Source organism: Lithobates pipiens, unplaced genomic scaffold (assembly GCF_037356315.1).
Source record: "Lithobates pipiens isolate NorthernLeopardFrog02 unplaced genomic scaffold, aLitPip1_a1.2 Scaffold_8, whole genome shotgun sequence".
NCBI classification, from domain to species: Eukaryota; Metazoa; Chordata; class Amphibia; order Anura; family Ranidae; genus Lithobates; species Lithobates pipiens.
In genome coordinates, this window is record NW_027507903.1 from 267202547 (window position 1) to 267225275 (window position 22729).

The 22729-nt window shown below is 41.0% G+C and overlaps 1 protein-coding gene across 3 annotated transcripts in view; it reads right to left on the reverse strand.

Moving 5' to 3' along the window:
- METTL25 (methyltransferase like 25) overlaps positions 1–22729 on the reverse strand; it is a 403498-nt gene that overhangs the window by 109605 nt on the left and 271164 nt on the right. For all 3 annotated transcript variants that reach the window (XM_077471886.1, XM_077471887.1, XM_077471885.1), the window contains exon 11: positions 22311–22404. In XM_077471886.1, coding sequence (XP_077328012.1) covers positions 22311–22404 — 94 coding nt within the window. The remainder of the gene's footprint in view (positions 1–22310; positions 22405–22729) is intronic.

The window sequence follows — 22729 nt, forward strand, 5'->3', positions numbered from 1 at the left end:
GCGTCGCCCCGGGCAGCGCTAGGTTAGTGCCAGTACCACTAACACCCACGCGCAAAGCATACACCTCCCGTAGTGGTATAGAATCTGAACAGATCAATATCTGATCTGATCAGATCTATACTAGCGTCCCCAGCAGTTTAGGGTTCCAAAAAAACGCATTGTTAGCGGGATCAGCCCAGATACCTGCTAGCACCTGCGTTTTGCCCCTCCGCCCAGCCCACCCAAGTGCAGTATCGATCGATCACTGTCACTTACAAAACACTAAACACATAACTGCAGCGATCGCAGAGTCAGGCCTGATCCCTGCGATCGCTAACAGTTTTTTTGGTAGCATTTTATATTTAAATCCGGAAAGCAGTGCTTGGTTTTCGGGGTCCCGTACGTGGCTAGGCTCCCAAAAAGTCCCCCACATGTGGTATCCCCGTACTCGGGAGAAGCAGCAGAATTTATTTTGGGGTGTAATTTGACTTATGCCCATAGCATGTGTGAGCAATATATCATTTAGTGACAACTTTGTGCAAAAAAAAAAGTTTGTAATATTCCCGCAACTTGTGGCAAAATATAAAATATTCCATGGACTCAACATGCCTCTCAGTAAATATCTTGGGGTGTCTACTTTCCAAAATGGGGTCATTTTGGGGGGTTTTGTGCTATTTTGGCATTTTATGGCCTTCGAAACTGTGATAGGTAGTGAGGAGTGAAATCAAAAATTTGCACCCTTAGAAATCCTGAAGGTGGTGATTGGTTTTCGGGGTGCCATGCGCGACTAGACTCCCAAAAAGTCCCACACATGTGGTATCCCCATACTCGGGAGAAGTAGCGGAATATATTTTGAGGTGCAATTCCACATATAACCATGGCATGTGTGAGCAATATATCATTTAGTGACAACTTTTTGTAAAAAGTATTATTTTTTTTGTTATTATTCAATCCCTTAGGACAAACAAAATAAATATTCAATGGGCTCAACATACCCATCAGCAATTTCCTTGGGGTGTCTACTTTCCAAAATGGGGTCATTTGGGGGGGGGGGTTGTACTGCCCTGCCATTTTAGCACCTCAAGAAATGAGATAGGCAGTCATAAATTAAAAGCTGTGTAAATTCCAGAAAATGTACTCTAGTTTGTAGACGCTATAACTTTTGCGCAAACCAAAAAATATACGCTTATTGAAATTTTTTTTACTAAAGACATGTGGCTGAATACATTTTGCCCTCAATGTATGACTAAAATTTAGTTTATTCGATTTTTCTTATAACAAAAAGAAGAAAATATATTTTTTTTTAAATTTTCATTCTTTTTCCATTTATATCGCAAAAAATAAAAATCGCAGAGGCAATCAAATACCATCAAAAGAAAGCTCTATTTGTGGGAAGAAAAGGACGCAAATTTCATTTGGGTGCAATATTGCATGACCGCGCAATTAGCAGTTAAAGCAGCGCAGTGCGAAATTGGAAAAAGACCTCTGGTCCTTAAGGTGTTTATTGGTCCGGGGCTGAAGTGGTTAATAACCAGACTAATTTTCAGCTTTCGGTGCTCTCACATTTTGAATGACAATTACTCAGTCATGCAACACTGGACCTATATGACATTTTTGTCCTTTTTTTCACACAAATAGAGCTTTCTTTTGGTGGTATTTAAAGTGGTTGTATGCTCAATTTTTTAACTTTTACCTACAGGAAAGCCTATAATAAGGCTTACCTGTAGGTAAAAAAAATATCTCCTAAACCTGTACGGTTTAGGAGATATTCCCCTCGGTATGCGCCGCTGACTGCATGTCATCTCCCTCGGCGTGGATCGGGCCAGATGTCGGGGCCTCGTTCTAAGGTAAGTATTTCATAATGAGCTAGTATGCGGTGCAGTTCATTATGCCTTTTGCTTTGCAGGTTTAAAAAAAAATAAAAAATTGCGGGTTTACTACCGCTTTAATCACCGCTCGTTTTTTTATTTTTTGTGCTATAAAAGAAAAAAAGACCGAAAATTCCGTAAAAAAATTAATTTTCTTCGTTTCTGTTATAAAATTTAGCAGATTAGTCATTTTTCTTCATAAATTTTGGCCAAAATTTATACTACTACATATCTTTGGTAAAAATAAGTACAAATTGGTGGATATTATTTGGTCTTTGTGAAAGTTATAGAGTCCACAAGCTATGGTGCAAATATCTGAAAATGTATCACACCTGAAGTACTGACGGCCTATTTCAATTCTTGAGACCCTAACATGCCAGAAAAGTACAAATACCCCCCAAATGACCCCTTTTTGGAAAGAAGACATTCCAAGGTATTTAGTAAGAGGCATGGTGAGTTTTTTGAAGTTGTAATTTTTTCCCACAATTCTTTGCAAATCAAGATTTTTTTTACTTTTCTTTTTTCCACAAAATTGTCATATTATCGGTTTATTTCTCACACACAGCATATGCATACCACAAATTACACCCCAAAACACATTCTGCTATTACTCCCGAGTACAGTGATACCACATGTGTGAGACTTTTACACAGTGTGGCCACATACAGAGGCCCAACATGCAGGGAGCACCATCAAGCGTTCTGGAGCACCCAGGACAATTCTGACATTTCTCTCCTACATGTAAAAATCATAATTTATTTGCTAGAAAATTACATAGAATCCCAAAACATTATATATGTCTTATTAGCAAACACCCTGGATAATACAATGGTGGTCGTTGCAACTTTTTATCTTGCACGGTATTTGCACAGCAATTTTTCGAATGCTTTTTTTGGGAAAAAAAAACAATTTTGTGCTTAAAAAAAACACAGTAAAGTTAGCCCAATTTTTGCATAATGTGAAAGATGAAGTTACGCCGAGTAAATAGATACCTAACATGTCACTCTTCAAAATTACACACGCTCGTGGAATGGCGCCAAACGTCGCTACTTAAAAATCCCCATAGGCGACGCTTTAATTTTTTTTTTTACTGGTTACATGTTTTGAGTTAAAGAGGAGGTCTAGGGCTAGAATTATTGCTCTCGCTCTAATGTTCGCAGCGATACCTCACATGTGTGGTCTGAACACCGTTTTCATATGTGGGCGGGACTTACGTATGCGTTCGCTTCTGCATGCGAGCACATGGGGACAGGGGCGCTTTAAAAAAAAAAATTCTTATAGTTCATTTTACTTTATTTATTTTAGTTTGACATTTTTTTCCCCAAAAATTAATTTTTTGATCACTTTTATTCCTATTACAAGGAATGTAAACATCCCTTGTAATAGGAATATGGCATGACAGGTCCTCTTTACAGTGAGATATGGGGTCAATAAGACCCCAAATCTCACCTCTAAGCTGGGAAGCCTGAAATAAAAAAAAATAAAAAAAGGATTCTGGCTTTGATCGTATTGGCGAGTGGGTAGAAGCACCGGAGGGCGGCGGGAGGGGGGGTGTCTATGGCTGGGTATTGCAGGGTATCACCGAGTATGGCTGAGTATCTCCGGGTATGGCAATTTATGGCAGGGTATTGCAGAGTATTGGCAGGGTATTGCAGAGTATTGGCTGGAATTGTACTGCAGAGTATTGGTGGGTACTGCAGAGTATTGGCGGGTACTGCAGAGTATTGGAGGGTACTGCAGAGTATTGGCTGGTATTGCAGAGTATTGGCTGGTATTGCAGAGTATTGGCTGGTATTGCAGAGTATTGGCGGGTATTGCAGAGTATTGGTGGGTATTGGCGGGTATTGCAGAGTATTGGCTGGTATTGCAGAGTATTGGCAGGTATTGCAGAGTATTAGCTGGTATTGCAGAGTATTGGCGGGTATTGCAGAGTATTAGTTGGTATTGCAGAGTATTAGTTGGTAGGTATTGCAGAGTATTGGTGGGTATTGCAGAGTATTAGTTGGTATTGCAGAGTATTGATGGGTATTGCAGAGTATTGGCAGGGAATTGAGGGGTTAAATTTCGGTGAGCAGCGATGTGGGCACTGCAGATGCAGCACACTGCGCTGCTGACACCGATCTCATCCCCCTCCGCTGTACCGATCGGTACAGAGAGGGGGAGGGAGGAACCGGCGTCATAACATGATGCCGGTTTGTTTACAGGTGATCACTCCGTCATTTGACGGAGCGATCACGTGGTAAACGGGCGCGATGAGCAGCCGTTTACTGTGATCCGCTGGGTCACGGATGCTCTCGAGTGCGTGCCCCAGGGGGCGCGTGAGAGCAGAATTCTGGGAGGACGTCATATGACGGCCTCCCAGAGTTAAACAACCGTCCTGTAGCCGTAATTCGGCTATGGGCCGGTTGTTAAGTGGTTATAGACTTGCTTGGATGAGATTTCTTTCGGCTCCAGATCCTGCTTGCTGTTCTAGTACGCTGTTCTCTGACTCCCTGGCGTTTTGGCTTGTCTGACTATCCGTTCCGTTTCTTGAACTCTGGCTATGTTTTGACTATGTTTACGCTGTTTAACTTTTTATTATTATTATTAAACAAGTGTGATTTAACTGTACTTCTGTCTCAGTCTGATTCATGGTTTCTGACAGGAATATTAATAGCCCAATCAGGTCAATGTGAGAGCTGTCAAGCTTAAAAAGGAAGTACTTATGATGTGCAAAGAAACATGAATTGCCCGTGGAACTTTAGATGAGGTACAACGCACTCAATAATATGATTGATAACAAAAATATTTATTGGTAAATTTAATTTCCAACAGATCAAAAGTGACACAATTGCCATATAGTCAAGCAGATTGGTATCAATATATACATATCAATTCTGTAGCCAGGTACAATGTTTCAAAGATCAATCCATAATAGGTGTGAACTTGCATCTATGTAACTCGATGCATTTTGTGACATAGTGTCACTACCTCAGGGGTTTATGCACAAACAATTGTTTATAAAGTAGAAATAGTTTAGGAACATGACACACATGATGTGCTCCCTCCTAAGCTAAACCATAGTGTCCTCAGAATCCTTTTAAAAGTATTAAAAGAAGTATAGCCTAAGCTATTTTGACCCCACTCATCTATGGATTACAGGAGTGCACTTCATTCTGCACTCCTCTGACCCATTTTTAGACAGTCCAGGCTCTGGAAAGATCCTGACTTTACAGTCGGATCCACCCAGATGCCTGGACCAGGTTGGGAGACTTAGCCAGCCATTCCAGTACCCTGCACAACTCAGCACTTCAGTGAGCGATGAAGGGGCAGAGCAGAGACCCGGTGACTGACAGACACCACTCTTTGCTTAGAGAACTGAGTGATCAGTGGTCTTTGATCACTCAGTTCTCAGTGCAGAGATGGTGGGTGAAGAGAATCAGATTGATGCTGCATTCACCTAGGTAGGTATAAGTGTGTTTTTTTTAAACCCCATTCTTCTCTTTTAAATGTTTCTTTGTTCAACAAAAGCTGCATGTAAAAAAAAAACACTAATCAAAAAATGTGTAAACTAATAAAAAAAAAACAACCTTTCATTGTATCAACCCCAAAGTATTATAGCTTTGCTTAAGAAGGATCTAACTTAACCAATATGGCCCATATCAGGTATAAAGTGTATAAAACATATTTTGTGGAATATGTAAATCCTGAAGTGTTATATATACAAGCTGATTAGTCCTTAATAACCCTTTAACTTGAAAAAAAATATTGTTCAGCCAGTGGACTGAATAAAAAAAAAAATGAATGGATTTCTCCATCCACACAAGCAAGGTAGAGGGACCTCTGTGTCCTGTGATGTACTCCAAGAAAACATTATAGGTAAGTTGTAGAAAAAAATCCTATTTTCTTTATTGTACATCACAGGACACAGATCTGGTTATTATAATAATAATTACTTAGGATGCCCCAAAGTAATATCCTTAGGGGAGGGAGTCACCATCATAGAAACTGCCACCAAAGAAAGACCTGCTCTGCTATTTGTAATACGCTGAGGCCAAAGGCAGTATCTTCAACGTAATTGACATCCACCTGGTAAAAATCCTGTAGATGTATAAACCAAAGACCAATAATGGTCTTGCACATCTGGGCCACTGACACCCAATGACGGATGGCCCAAGATACTCCCCCACACCTGGTAGAGAATTTCTCCCCAGAAAAAAATATGTTTTTTGCCATTTAAACCATAGGCATCAGTGATAAAATGGCTAAATATTCAACCTGGATACCACCTGCCCTCCCTGGGCCCTTCGGGCAGCACAAACCAGGATTCCTGACCTGTGCTAACAACTCAAGTAAATCCTGAGTGCCTGAACAACCTCTAGAATATGTAGCAATCTTTCTCCTGCTGACTGTGGATTAATAGAAAAATAAAAAAAGCAAGACACTGTCCTGATTCAAGTGAAATCTAGAAACCACTTTAGGCAATAAAAGTGTATGAAGATGCAACATCACCTTATGATGCGAGACCAAGAACGGCTCCTTGCATGAAAGAGCCGCCAACTATGACACTCCACTGAGTGAATAGCAACCAAAGAAGCCACCTTCCGATATAAAAAGGACCAACAGAATCCCCTGACTGATTCAAAAAGTGGCCTCTGCAAGGACAGTCAAGATCAAATTCAAGTCCCAAGGACACAAGAATGGCCTGACAGGCGGGACTGTCCAAGTTAGATGCTGTATGAGGTATGAAACAAGGAGGGGGAAACAACAGCCTCTGGAAAAGAATGGCTAGGGACGGACTCTGACCCTTAATAGTACTTAGGACCAATCTCCTTCCCGCTACTGATTGGAGAATGAAAAAGAAAATCCCTGGCACCCCAGGCCAAAAAAAATATATTTTCAAATGCTGCAAATGAAGTTCCCCAAAGCTGGCTTCCAGGGGCTCAACAGTGTTGAGATACAGGACTCAAGACCATTAGGTCCCGCTGAACTGGGAGTGTCAATGGAGCAACCCCCGTAATACTAGCTGTGTCAGTGTACCAAGCCCTCCTGGGCTAATTCGGCCAATACTAATATCAGTGTTACCACCTCCTGGTTTCTTCGCAAAAGATGTGGCAGAAGCCAAAACAGGGGAAAAAAATGGCAAATAAGGGAGAACTGATCCTTAACGTCTTACAAGTACATCGACCCCTATTGGCAGTGGGACTCTCGTCCCAGACACACCATTTTCTTTGATTCACCTCCTCTAGCTAATACCATTTAAATTGGCTTGAGAAACCGTACTGGAAACCTGATGTTATACCTGAAATGGACAGCACAAATGATTATAAAATAGGATTTATAGGATTACCAACTCAGACACTGAGGTTGTGATGCTATTGGTGGGGAACCACTACAACAATCACAGATTGGCAATCAGTAAAGTGGTTGCAGACCAAAGCGGCCAGCTTCGAGAAGGAAGGGCTGAGCCCAGCCCTGACAATGTAGTCCCAGGCAAATAAACACATATGTATGAAGTCCTAGGCAAATAAGCACATATTTATGTAGTCCTAGGCAAATAAGCACATATGTATACAGCTTAATGTAAATAAACATATACAGTACAAATGAAAACATGCCAGCATGTGTTTAAGAAACATGCATCTATGGAAGCATGTGCTTATGCAACTATGTATTTAGTTAAAACATAAACATGTGTGCATCCCTTTAAACATGCATGCATACAATATGTGCCCATGGAAACATGCATTTATGCAACAAGCAAGCATGCGTTTATGACATGTGTTTATGCAACATTACGCAACACGCATCTATATGCAAAACATGTATCTATAGCAACCATGCGTTTGAGCAACCTTGTGTTTCAGTAACCGTGCGTTCCAGCAACTGTGCATTTCAGCAATCGTGCGTTTGAGCTAGTTTGTAAATATGCACCTGCTTAACTGCAGTTGGCCCCATACTAGTCCTGTAGGATTTATCCAAGCACATCTGCATCCAATGCAGCCGCAATGCCATTTCAGAACAGCGAAAAAAGACCAAACGCACACTATACTGGAGACACAATTCCTTAAAGCGCTCCCATGCCCAAGATTTTCCAAACGTGTATAGTTAAACATTAAGTAACAAGTTTGCAAGCATGTATACTATGCTGCACCTGCCTTCTGAGCAGTAAAAAAAACACTTTCCAGGGATGTATCGACTTACAGTTGAACAGCCCCCCCAGATTAAGCAAATATGCAGCATATAATCATGACTTGTCCACACAGTTCACCCATAGTAAGTACTCAAATGTTATTAGTATCAATTGGGCTACTGTCATGTCTCCAGAGGCCCTGCTGAGCTGTTGATCTTATGGCAACATGTGCTTGCGGGACAAGACTGGAACTCAATCTTGTAAGCAGACAGAATCACTTCGTGGACCCACATGCCATTTATCAGAGAGGTCCACAGGCCCGGAAACCAGCGAAGATGTCCCCCCACCTGGACTGCGGGTGAATGCGCACTTTTATGACGAAGGAGTCTTATCTGGGGGTCTGGAGAACCCCGCTCTCATTTTGCCTGACCAGGGTAGATTGGAACCTCCCAATGGGGGCTTGAAAGACTTTGAGCCTTTATCAGTGGACACTGAGGAAGAAAAAACTTTCTGTGTGCCAAGAAGGAAGGACCGTGCTTCCGACCTAGTGCGTAGCTGCAGTCTGCATGCACTCGCTGGCCAGACTGGGGAGACCACTGGATCAAATGTCCAGCCCATCGCCCAGGCCAGCAGTTGATTGCAGATCTCAAAGGAAAAAATCCAGGAAAAAAACAACAAACAAAAAAATAAAATTGAAAAAACTGAAGGCCTATTGCAGAGAGGAGTGTATATCACCTAGGACTTCCCATGGTCGTTGCCAAATTTTTTTTCTGCATAGTGTCCTACTCCTGTAGGGGGAGATATAACCCTATGGTCCTGAATTAGGAAGCCCTGTGTCCGTCAATGAACATATGGGATATGGGTATTGCTGAACTGAAGATTCAGAAGAGCAACCAAACTGATAATAGTCATGGGGGGTTCAGCTATGAGCAAAGATATGATTAGCTAAATGTATTCTCCCTTGAGGGATTAAGGGCTTTTAAGGGAGGAAATGATCACCATGTATGCATACATAAATGGCCCATATAGTGAACTTGGTGCAAAGTTATTCACTTTAAAATCACTGCAAATAACAAGAAGGCACTCTCTGTATTCTGAAAAGCTTTTGAAAATGCAACTTTACCCAAAAACAACTTGAAAATTCAACATAATGTTCTTTAGCAAGGAACATACATTCCACATTAATAATTATGCTACCAAATTAGTGTGTGCTGTAAATTGCCTTCAATATTGCTTCTGCCTCTTCTTACTGGAGCCTGCCATTTTTCTGAAGACCAGAGCCCCTGAGCAGCAGTCTATCTTTAGGCTGTCAGCAGATCTGCTTACTGCAGATCTGATTTTTAGCACAATGACAAAAAAATAGAGAGCAACTGAGCATGTGCAGCTCAGGGTAAGACAGTGTATTACTGGATTTTAAACAGTATATGTGCTATTTGTAATGTGTTGCATAGCTATACCTGCAAAAAGAGCCAGCCTGAAGTGACCTAGCAGGACTTAAATTTCTGAATAAAGTTCCATTTTAACAATCTGAGCTGTGAAAACATGGAATAGACTACCTCAGGAACTAGTTCTATTTCGCTCAGTTAAATAAATGCTGGATTAATTTATAAATGATCATAATATAACTGAATATAAAAATTTGCAAGCCTCTGTCAAAAGTTAGTATTAACACAAAAGCAAACACTTATAATATTGCAGTTTACCATTTCTTACATGTGATAGCTCCATTTGTATTGTCCTTTAGGCTTGCTTTCCTTTATTTTCCCCTGGTGACCCAGCCAGCAAGTCTGTTGTTTTTCAAAAGTACAAACTCTCCTGCCAATTCACGAGTTACAGTCGTTCTAAAGCCTTACCTTTTTTATCTTTTTACCATAATGCATTCTACGCATTATGGTAAAAAGAACTTCTGTTGCAGAGGATCCCCTTCAGTCCCCCCTTACACTTACCTGTGCCCGATCGGGGTCTAGCATTGAGCATGAAAAGCAGTGGCTCTCTCAACTCTGCCCCCCCTCAATGGGCAGACTGATAGCAGTGGGAGCCATCTTTTAAAACCTAGAATGATGGAGCAGGGGGCTGGGCCAAGCCTTGCTGTTTGTGTCAATAGAAGCAGACATGGCAGCTCAGGAGAAAGCCTGCATGACTGCCCCCATGGAAAGCGTCTTTCTATAAAGACACTTGGTGGAAGGGAGGAGCCAGAAGCGCAGGCAGGGCACCCAAGAAGAAGAAGCTCAGGACTTCTCTGTGCAAAACCATAGCACAGATAAAATAAAATGTGTTTGCTATTTAATTAAAAAAGGAAGCTTTAATATCACTTTAACCACTTAAGGACCGCCGTATTGCCATTGTACGTCAGCACAATGGCACAGGCAGGCACAATCACGTACATCTACGTGATTGCCTTCCAGCGGGTGGGGGGTCCGATCGGACCCCCTCCCGCTGTTTACGGCGGTCCGATTCGGTCCAGGAGCGCTCCGTGATGAGGGGATGGCCGTTGGTTTTCGGCCACCCCCTCTGGATCGCTCCTGGCCAATGAGAAGCTTCCTCCCCTGTGTATTGTTTACACAGGAAGGAGGAAGTGATGTCATTCTCCTCGGGGCGGTCTTTTTGACCGGACTACGAGGAGAAGAGTAAAAGTAAGTGTGCACCAACACTACACTGACATGTAGGTACACACAGGCACACAAACCCCCCCGATCCCCCCCCCCGATCGCCCCCCGATCCCCCCCGCCCCCCCTCCCCCCCAGTCACAGTGTCACTGATTGCATTGATCATTTCTTTACTGATCAATGCATTCAGTGTCAGTTGTGACAGTAAAAACTGTCAGGACAGTTAGTGTTAGGTCCAGGGTAGCCCCCTATCACCCCCCAATAAAGATTTAACCCCCTGATTGCCCCTAGAGTTAACCCTTTCACCCCCTTTTGCCAGTGTCACTAAGCGATCATTTTTCTGATCGCTGCATGTGTCGCTAGGTAGCTAGTTATTTTTTTAGGTTCACCGCCAGGTTTTTATATCGCTAGGTACCCCGATATACTACCCAATAATGGTTTAACCCCCAGATTGCCGCTAGTTAACCCTTTCACCCCCTTTTGCCAGTGTCACTAAGCGATCGTTTTTCTGATCGCTGCATTAGTGTCGCTACAGTCGCTAGGTAGCTAGTTATTTTTTTAGGTTCACCGCCAGGTTTTTATAGCGCTAGGTACCCCGATATACTACCCAATAATGGTTTTAACCCCCTGATTGCCGCTAGTTAACCCTTTCACCCCCTTTTGCCAGTGTCACTAAGCGATCATTTTTCTGATCGCTGCATGTGTCGCTAGGTAGCTAGTTATTTTTTTAGGTTCACCGCCAGGTTTTTATATCGCTAGGTACCCCGATATACTACCCAATAATGGTTTTAACCCCCTGATTGCCGCTAGTTAACCCTTTCACCCCCTTTTGCCAGTGTCACTAAGCGGTCGTTTTTCTGATCGCTGCATTAGTGTCGCTACAGTCGCTAGGTAGCTAGTTATTTTTTTAGGTTCACCGCCAGGTTTTTATAGCGCTAGGTACCCCGATATACTACCCAATAATGGTTTTAACCCCCTGATTTCCGCTAGTTAACCCTTTCACCCCCTTTTGCCAGTGTCACTAAGCGATAATTTTTCTGAACGCTGCATCAGTGTCGCTAGTGTCGCTAGGTAGCTAGTTATTTTTTTAGGTTCACCGCCAGGTTTTTATAGCGCTAGGTACCCCGATATACTACCCAATAATGGTTTTAACCCCCTGATTGCTGCTAGTTAACCCTTTCACCCCCTTTCACCAGCGATCACAGTATAAGTGTCACTGGTGACGCTGGTTAGCCAGTTAGTTATTTAGGTTCCCCGTCAGGTTTTTATATAGCGCCAGGGACCCCCATATACTACCTAATAAAAATTTGAACCCTCTGATTGCCCCTAGTTAACCCTTTCACCACTGATCACCGTATAAGTGTTACGGGTGACTCTGGTTAGTTTGTTTTTTATAGCATTTTATATTCAAATCCGGAAGGCAGTGCTTGGTTTTCGGGGTCCCGTACGTGGCTAGGCTCCCAAAAAGTCCCCCACATGTGGTATCCCCATACTCGGGAGAAGCAGCAGAATTTATTTTGGGGTGTAATTTGACTTCTGCCCATAGCATGTGTGAGCAATATATCATTTAGTGACAACTTTGTGCAAAAAAAAAAAAAAGTTTGTAATATTCCCGCAACTTTTGGCAAAATATAAAATATTCCATGGACTCAACATGCCTCTCAGTAAATAGCTTGGGGTGTCTACTTTCCAAAATGGGGTCATTTGGGGGGGTTTTGTGCTATTTTGGCATTTTATGGCCTTCGAAACTGTGATAGGTAGTGAGGAGTTAAATCAAAAATTTGCACCCTTAGAAATCCTGAAGGTGGTGATTGGTTTTCGGGGTGCCGTGCGCGACTAGACTCCCAAAAAGTCCCACACACGTGGTATCCCCATACTCGGGAGAAGTAGCGGAATATATTTTGGGGTGCAATTCCACATATAACCATGGCATGTGTGAGCAATATATCATTTAGTGACAACTTTTTGTAAAAAATTTTTTTTTTTTTTTGTCATTATTCAATCCCTTAGGACAAACAAAATAAATATTCAATGGGCTCAACATACCCATCAGCAATTTCCTTGGGGTGTCTACTTTCCAAAATGGGGTCATTTGGGGGGGATTTGTACTGCCCTGCCATTTTAGCACCTCAAGAAATGAGATCGGCAGTCATAAATTAAAAGCTGTGTAAATTCCAGAAAATGTACTCTAGTTTGTAGACGCTATAACTTTTGCGCAAACCAAAAAATATACGCTTATTGACATTTTTTTTACTAAAGACATGTGGCTGAATAAATTTTGCCCTCAATGTATGACTAAAATGTAGTTTATTCGATTTTTCTTATAACAAAAAGAAGAAAATATCTTTTTTTTTCAAAATTTTCGCTCTTTTTCCATTTATATCGCAAAAAAAAAAAATTGCCGAGGCAATCAAATACCATCAAAAGAAAGCTCTATTTGTGGGAAGAAAAGGACGCAAATTTCGTTTGGGTGCAATATTGCATGACCGCGCAATTACCAGTTAAAGCAGCGCAGTGCGAAATTGCAAAAAGACCTCTGGTCCTTAAGGTGTTTATTGGTCCGGAGCTGAAGTGGTTAAGAGTGTTGAGACAAACCATTTACCACTGACAGTGGTGTTTCTAATGATCAGCTTTTATTTATTCATGTAAAACCGATATATCCCAAAAGAAAAAAAAAACTGTTGCTGTAACTGCTTAAGTAACTGCGAGGTGAGCTGGAATTTGGCTTCAATTTGTTAGTGTATCTAAATCTGCTAGTAGATCTAATGCTCCCCTCCTCCCAGACTGACAAAGATGCATCCTGTGGTGTCCATCCACAGATGTGTTACTGGCCAGATCAATAGCCAAAATAAAGAAAACAAATTCAGCCACAACATCTAATTATTGGTAAGCTGCAAAATAATATATATTTATATTATATATATATATATATAGATTATATATAATCTATATATATTTTTTGTTTAATACTGCTTTAAACACATTTGCTCCTCTCCCCACTCAAACAGAATTTAAAAGCAGGTTGACACAGCTTAAAAAGAGTGAAACACGTAAATAATCAAAACAGCATATTCCTTTAGAGATAATGCTCTGCTATTCTAACAGTTTAAGAGTGAATTATTTCGAATAAAATGACCATTAGTCATTGTTTTTCTTTTAAGTGATTTTTTTAACAGGCACTTTATGACTTTCACACAGCTGGTTACATGCAAATAGAGTATTTAAACTAATATTGGGCTGAGAGAGGCTGCCGCTTTTCACATGTAGCTGCACACAGAGGGGTTAAGGACAGATTTCTGAGCTTGAACATCCATTAATAACTGCAACTATCCAGTCTATGTGCAGCTATATGCAAACAGCAGCAGCTGCTGTCAGCCTGTCATTCGTTAAATAGGCCCAACTATTCACATATAGCCATACACAGAGCGGTTAGCTGCAGCTATTGATGGATCTCTGAGCCTAGACGCAGTCAGCTGCATTTATCCTCGGACATCTGTCTTTAACCACAACTAACCGCTCTGTGTGCGGCTGCATGAGAACAGCAGCGGCTGCTTTCAGCTCACCATTAGTTTAAATAAGCTGAGCAGCTGCTGCTAATCACATGCCTCGGTCATTCCAGAGGCAAGAATCCGCTGATTTGGAATTTGGCAGCCACATATAACCAGTCATATGAAAGAGCCTTTAGATTTCCTTGCCTTTCTTTTTGCATATACAAATGTTCAAAAAGCAATGGTGATGGACAATTTTTTTTTTTTTTTTAGAGTTGGACATACATTGAAAACAAATTGTAGCCACTTTAAATACATGATGCTGCAACTACTATACTAGAACTACTAGAACGTTTACGTTCCCCTTACTTAATCTGCAACTCCATGATATTTTTGGATCCTTCTCTGGCTTTACCAATCAGCTGAGCAATGCTCAGACTAACCCTCAAGAAGAAAGCAAAGAGGATCTTAGAAAATTACGAAGATCTCGCAGTAAAGATATTTTGAAACATAAAGGGAAAACAGTGTTACCCAAGGAACTTTGAACTACAGAAGACATATGCTTTAGATTGTGTCAGCCTTAATAGGGTAGCCATTTTTTACAGATACACTGCTTGGTTATAGTGGGAATGTTTGAGTATTAAAATGGAAAAACAATAATACTAACAGCTTGTGACAGCATGTTAAACAATGCTGAGAAAAGCAATAAACATGACATACATATACAAAATACGGGCTTGGTGGACTGTCACATTTGCCTTGGTCAGGAGGGTGTCAATTCCACAGATTTTAAGGAATAAATTTTTCTTCCATCCAGTGTTCCGTGACAATGAGGCAGCTGCTATCACTTAGCTCCAGTATGATACCCACTGCAGAGGACAGTGGAAACATAAAAATTGCTTTTTAAAGCATTCTTCACAAAACAACAGACTTTTCTTATTACTCTGTCCACCACAAACTAGTCACTCTCTCAATTTCCTTTTTTTTTTAAAAGGTCAGAGCTACAGACTTCAAATGTATGCATTGAAGTCATAAAGTATCACTGTGTGCTTACAGAATGAACATTAGCTCGAAGACTGTTCTAGAACAAACTGTGTAGGCTGTGTAATTTTTAATGTTTTATTTAATTTGCTATATTAATGTTCTATAGCCATCTCAACTAGTGATACAGAAGCAACTATAATACCCCCCAAAATGCAACACAATAAAATAACTAGCCGAAGATACAGATCTAACACATGAATTAAAAAAAAAGTAGTCATATGACAGTTATAGTAACCAAATATAAGAAATCACATTTAATTCTATGAGATGAAATGCTGTAATTACACACAACCACTTTGGCATGGAGAAAACCAATATGGCTGTATCTAGCTGCCACTTCAGTCCAATGAATAGTAACACCATGATCAGCTGACGCAAAACATGGGCCAAAATAAACATCTAAGGGGCAGAAGAAATAATATATAGATCAGAACAAGAAGAAGGGCTGTAGATGTTTAGCACAGAGAACTAGCATCCAGAACTGGTTGGTGATGTTAAGGGTCCTGTTAAGTTGATTCCAACCAAAACACTAAAAAACTATTTTCAACAGCAGGCACATCGTAAGCAAGAGTGGGAAGACCAAGAATGAAAAAACAGAAGTCTGGACTTCAAACTAGAACCCAGTCTTCTAAATTTATTTTGCATTGTAATGGGCAAATGGGCTTTAACTTGACAACCACTGACCTGACAGATGCTGACTTAAATTGGTAATAATCAAAACCTGTTATCACATTACTCATAGCTCTCTAAACTAATAAGGGTTTGGTCATAAATAATGACTGTGATTTCTCTTTTGAGGCTTATGTAAATAAACCTGACTTGTAAAATACTGATTTAAAAGACTAATTTTCCCACCTTCAATCTACTGTTAAAAACAGAATTCCAGTGCAACTGAATGACAACCCAAAGCGCAGGAAAACATTCATTAGAAAAACATGCTGTGTGTATTTTTTGTCTATTTTTGTGCATTGGCAGTTTTTAAAGTGAACAGACATGAATTGTTATAAAATGTAGTTGAACAGTTGTACAGAATTGTATTATCATTATGCTGACTGGAGCTAAATAACATATACCGTATATACTCGAGTATAGGCCGACCCGAATATAAGCCGAGGCCCCCAATTTACCCCCAAAAAAACTGGCAAACTTATTGACTCGTGTATAAGCCGAGGGTGAGACATGCCTGTCCATCCCTGTGTGTGTGTCCGTCCATCCCTGTGTGTCCGTCCATCCCTGTGTGTCCGTCCATCCCTGTGTGTCCGTCCATCCATCCCTGTGTGTGTGTGTGTCCATCCATCCATCCATCCCTGTGTGTGTGTGTGTCTCCATCCATCCATCCATCCATCCCTGTGTGTGTGTGTCTCCATCCATCCATCCATCCATCCATCCCTGTGTGTGTGTGTCTCCATCCATCCATCCATCCATCCCTGTGTGTGTGTGTATCCATCCATCCCTGTGTGTGTGTGTGTCTCCATCCATCCATCCATCCGTGTGTGTGTGTCTCCATCCGTGTGTGTGTGTGTGTGTGTGTGTGTGTGTGTGTGTGTGTGTGTGTGTGTGTGTGTGTGTGTGTGTGTGTGTGTGTGTGTGTGTGTGTGTGTCCAGCCTACCTGTGTCCCGAGCCTTTGTCCCGAGCCTCCGTCCCGTGTCGTGCCTTGCCTTCGTCCCGTCCTGTCCCGTGCCGTGCCTTGCCTTGCCTCCGTCCCGTGCCCTCTTCGTCGGCGGCCATTGTAAAATTCAAAAGCCGCGCCTCCTCCTTCGCCTGTGATAGGCGGAACACTGAATTTCCCAGCAGCCTGTGTTCCGCCTATCACGGACGTCGTATCATCCTCGTCCGTAGTACGAGGATGAGAAGATGCCCGTGATAGGCGGAACACAGGCTGCTGGGAAATTCAGTGTTACGCCTATCACAGGCGAAGGCGGAGCCGGAGGCGCGGCTTTTGAATCAGAATGGCCGCTGTCTGTCTGCTCGACACGCTGATCGAGCGGGCAGACAGCGATGACTCGAGTATAAGCCGAGGGGGGCACTTTCAGCCTCAAAAAAGAGGCTGAAAATCTCGGCTTATACTCGAGTATATACGGTAATACAGATTTATCACCCAAGGCAAAGTACAGAGTGCAGTAGCAGTGAAAAATTCAACAGTACGTTCTTCTAAACTTCCCACTCTGCAGGTCAAAAGCAGAATTGTGTTAATATGAAACATGCCCAATGAACAGCTTCTTTATTTTAAATAAAAATGTTGAGAGTGTAATGATAAATGTGGCACAAATGTGTGCAAAAATGTTACAGATGTATGAATTTCTAAAGCAATGAATCCTTTGATACACGAGAAGAAGCAGAGAGATTTAGCCTGGATAGGTGACACTGGCTCTAGGCCATGCATATTCCTACCTCAGAGGTCTATCCAGATTCAGATAGGGATTACACAATATTCACTTCTAGTGCATTCATGGCAGAAGGGTTCAGAAAAATTACAAAGGTTTAAAACTGGTCATCTACCGTACATTACAATGCTATTGTACAATTGATATAGAATCTACTTTTATCAACACAATGTAATAAAAGGGCTTTCATAAATAAGTCATTCAGTTTTTATCAGCCAGGCTATTCTACGCTATAGTGGTTCGAAGTTCTTTAGGAAATTGTGCAATCAGATTCTAACATACAGTATATGGCAAATGAAAAGATCCTAAAGAGTGATAAAGAAAGAGGTAGCTTCTATGGAATATGCTGTGTACACTCAGCAGATAATAAAATGTTGGTCAGTGACCATTACCTACTTATCATTCTTACCAAACAGTATAAGACATTGTTGTGAACATAAAGGAAACCTTACTTGAACAAAATGTTAGGGCTGCCTCTACAGACCCCCTTTTGAAAATATCTAGCTGTTGCACAGACAATCTGACCCAGAACAAATATACAGTGTGGGCTTTGCAAGTTCCCTTTGACAGTTCCGTCTATACATCTTATAACAGTTCCGTCTATACATCTTATGACAGGCTTCCTTTAGTGACGGTAGAGCCTACGTCCCTACTATGGATGAATCGGACTACCCTTGGCTTATGTCAAATATCAGTGCTTGTTCCATTCCCCAAGTTTTCTTCAGAAGACAATTTAAAGGGCAGGTGACAAAAACAATATTGTCAACAGTTCCACATAAGAAAGTAGGTTGAATTAAGCATTTCTGAGCAAATCTACAATGGCAATGGCAGTATGGTTTGATAGGTCTAACTACTGTGATCCCAAACATCTTAAATATCCTGGGAGAGGACAAAAATATACAAAAAGCTGATCTAAATTGAATTCACCCTTTTGCCTTCCACTTTTGTACATAGGAATATTTCTGTATGCTGTGGCCAACCTCTTATAGCAATAGTGAACTATACAAGTTTGTTTTCCAGAATAAACATTTGTTTCTATTTGTGTAAAGTTGTGTAAAGATGGCAGCAGATATTTTAATAAGTTAAACCACCGGGATAAAGGTTTATCACTCATTTAAATATACTTTAATGAAAAATGCCTTTCAATAGAAAATACCCTTGGGTTATAAACATATATATCGAAATTTGGCAGGATGTATTGGCTAGATTTCACTTTCTGCTATCATAAGGTTATGTTTGTGTAATCTAAATTAAGATGAAACCATCAGAATATTAGCTTATAAACTGACATATCCATTATTGCTTCCCTTGCAATCTTGGAGTTGTCCTTTTGGCACACAGCATGGAAAACTGAGCTACAGCACACAAAAAAGAAACTAAGATGTTTAATGCAAAGAAGCAGTAAGCTGCACTAAGAATATTTCAGACTGCAGAAAGAATAAATTGGCAAACTCAAACCTCAGGTATTCAGCATCTAGGGCAGTGATGGCAAACCTTGGCACCCCAGATGTTTTGGAACTACATTTCCTATAATGCTCAACTACACTGCAAAATGCATATGCATCATGGGAAATGTAGTTCCAAAACATTTGGGGTGCCAAGGTTCGCCATCACTGATCTAGGGTAACACTAAAGCCCCATACACACTATCAGATTTTCTGCTGGTTTTGGTCTTCAGATTTACCAAAACCATGTAGTGCAAGGGTCTGCCTGATTGCATACACATTGAAACTCCTAAAGTTTGACCTCATATTATATGGTTTTGGTAAAACTGAAGGAAAAACTCAGCAGAAAATCACACATGTTCCCACACTCGCATACAGCCACTCACAAAATGTGCTGCTTTCAGAAAACACCAGGGGTGCCATTAACTTTTAAAGTCACCCCCAAGCACTAAAAAATATTTTGTTTCCCATTTCCCACAAATGGAAATGCATGTGCCAAAGCACAATGCCGTTTCTGTGTAGCCAAGTTTTTAAAATGGTGCAGGGACCTCTTTCATGCAAGAAAATTCTAATATTTAGGCTGCTGTGCCTATGTAAATGTGGCATGCAGAGCTGCATAGATGTGAACCTAGAGTTATGCTGTGAGAAATGAGCATCAAACACATAGTGCCTTAATAGGTTTGTGCCCCAGTGTGTACCCATTTCTTGGGAATGGTTTTGGTTTTTGCCAAGTTTGCATTGCCTTTTCTAAAATCCAGTGACCTAAATAATTTCCATTGATAAAAACAGTACCAATATGACATTTTGTTATGGGCGAGAAAATATGTATGTATCATGGTGTGTGTTAAGAATGAATTTTCTTTAGTTTGCAAAACCATGCAAGTCCTGCCTGTAAGATATACAACAGTTTATTTGAATTGACGTTTCCATTTACTGATGGGCTGAAAATAAAAGATCTTTCATAAGAATTTAACTGAACGGTTCACTAGGAAATTAAATACCAGACCTAATAAGAACCCTCTCAGGGTAGAAACTGAATCCTAGTAAGAACCAGATTATTATATTATGTATTTAAGACCAGATTACTGGTCTCACAATTTGTGACCTTCACTCTAGATGAAAGTTACTAGCCTCCTTGTGTGATTTAGGTTCATTAAAGGATAAGTTCTCCTTTCAAAAAAAATAAAAAATTACATGTTTTTGCAAGAAAAAAAAAAGTGCATTTATTATTTTTTCCAGCAGAAGCCTGGAAAGCATTACACCCCTGATCTGTGGATCAGGGGTGCAATGTAGGGCTTCTGCAGACAAGCCAGCAGGGCTTTTAAATGCACTCATCATTGCCCTTGCAGTTCATTCAGGACTATACGCCGTCAGCCGCGCGGGGGGGGGGGGGGGTGATGGTACTTGTAGTTCATTCATTCACAGCAAACTGAGCTACCTCGCACAACAAGCAGCTATGAGGGCACTCATTGAACAGGAGGAGCCAGGAGTGCCAGCGGGGGACCCCCCCAGAAGAGGAGGACTAGGGCTGTTCTATCGTTGCACAGAACAGGTTAGTATGACATGTTTTTATTATTTTATTTAAAAAAAAAATCTAAGTTTTACAATCATGTTAATGCTCAAGATCCCCTTATGCAGTATAAGAGTCACCATTTAATGATTCGTACAGAATATCGGGATAAAAACTCATCTTAAGCTCCTCCTCTCCAGGAAGAACAAGTAAAATTTTTGTAGCAATTCCTCATGACTAAGCTCTCCCACCAGCCCCCTTAATAGCTTAATGGCTGTTCTCTGAAATGTCTCAATTTTAAAGACATCCTTCCTGAGGATTGAAACTGGACAGTGTACTCAAGATGTGGCTGAACCAGGGATTTCTAAAAGGGTAGAATTATAGTTTTATCTCTTGAGTAAATACCCTTTTAAATGCATGCTGAAAATATGCTAACCAAACTTTCTGTAGCTTGGTATTGCATGCTATTGCTGAGTCTGTGATCTACTAGGATTCTTTTTCCATCCTCGATTCCTCAGAGGTTCTTCATCTACCGAGCAACCTGCATTAATATTTTTAGTTCCCCAGTGCACTACTTTACTGCCCACCCCTCTATTTTAACTATGTCTTCTTGTAAAGTTGCTATATTCTGTTGAGTGAAGTTCTCGTCCTACTTTAGCATTGTTTCTAGATTGTAAGCTCTAACGAGCATGAACTTCGTATTCCTCCTGTATGGAATTGTATTGTTTGCCCTCACATTGCAAAGCGCTGGGCAAACTGTCAGTGCTATATAAATCCTGTATAATAATAATTGTATCATCACCAGAAAACACTGAGACTGAACTTTTATTATTACAATTTCTATATAATTTATCAAGTTTAACAAAACTGACCCCGGGACAGAGCTCTGGGGCACACCACTACAATGCTAGACCATTCAGAAACAAAGCCATGAATCAATGGATGTGTTCCTGCAAGCAGTTTTTTATACAGGTACATACAAGGTCATCAATGCCAAATGGTCCTGGCTCCTCCCCCTGCCAAGTTCCTCCAAGCTTGTGACCCCCCCCCCCACTTCTTTTCCTCATTGGTTTAACTGGCTGTGATTGACAGCAGCCAATGGCTCACGCTGTTGTAAGAGTCAATGATGAGAGAGCGGCCCTGGGAGAGTTGCTGCTCTCCTGCACATCGCTGGATCAAGATGGGGCTCAGATAAGTATACTATTGATGTTGGGCTGACTGGTCTGTAGTTTTTAGTTTGAATACTGTCGTTAAAATCTATTAATAATTATCAGGCTATAAAATGGCTAAGTTATTTCACAATTCTTGTGTGAAAGCCATCTAGTCCTGGTGATGTATTCACATTACACTTTTCTAGTCTTTTTTGAACACTGGTTTCTGTCAGCCACAATGGTACATTCAATATAATGTTATTAGCATTACTATCATATTTATTATACCCCTCCTTCTTGTTCATAATATAAACTGAGGAGAAGATACCTTCAAAAGTTCCTCTTCCACTGCTACCCTATCTCCCATCTCCATTAGTAAAAACAGCTTCCCATTCTTAAAAGTGGTTGTTAAGCCACTCTCACTACTTTATACTTCTAGCTCTGTCTCTTAATGTTGTGTCTCCCTGTGTGTGTGATTTATAAAAAATTATAAAGATTATACCCCATTTCAAAGCGCCGATCAGTGATCACGTGACCGGTTGAATCTCTGCCCTCTCCGTCTGACTGCTAGAGCAGACAAGGCTGAGATTCCCCCACTGACGTCAATCGGGAGGAGAGGAGAGTAGGAGAGAGTTGGTCAGTCACCTGAATAGGCCCACTTTGCCAATATTAAGAGAAAATAAAACGTGGCACTTCTGTATAACCAGCAAAAATGTACTAACCTTTGAGTCATCTTGGCCAAATTTTTTCAGCGATTTCCTGACATAGTCAATGAAGCCTGCTGACTTGGAGAATATCTTTCCAACACGTTGATCACTGCAAGAACAACATGTTATTTTAGTTAAACAGTTTCTAATATTGATTAAACAAAAAGAGAAAAAAAAAGTAATAATAAATAATCACATTGTACAATGTGCAATCTTTCCTTTTCCCACCAGTATATTTGCGGCTGCTGGGCAGGTTGGTTTTAACGCCAAGTGGCTGCATATATGCATCCATATAGGTTCACTGCGTGCTCAGAGCGCAATAACTATGATGTCACGGAAAGTTCCTGATGCATACTTGTGATCAGGAGCTTCTGATCATGTTACCACTGTGACAGTCAATCACACTAGTCATAGTTACAAAGTTGTTAAGGTTG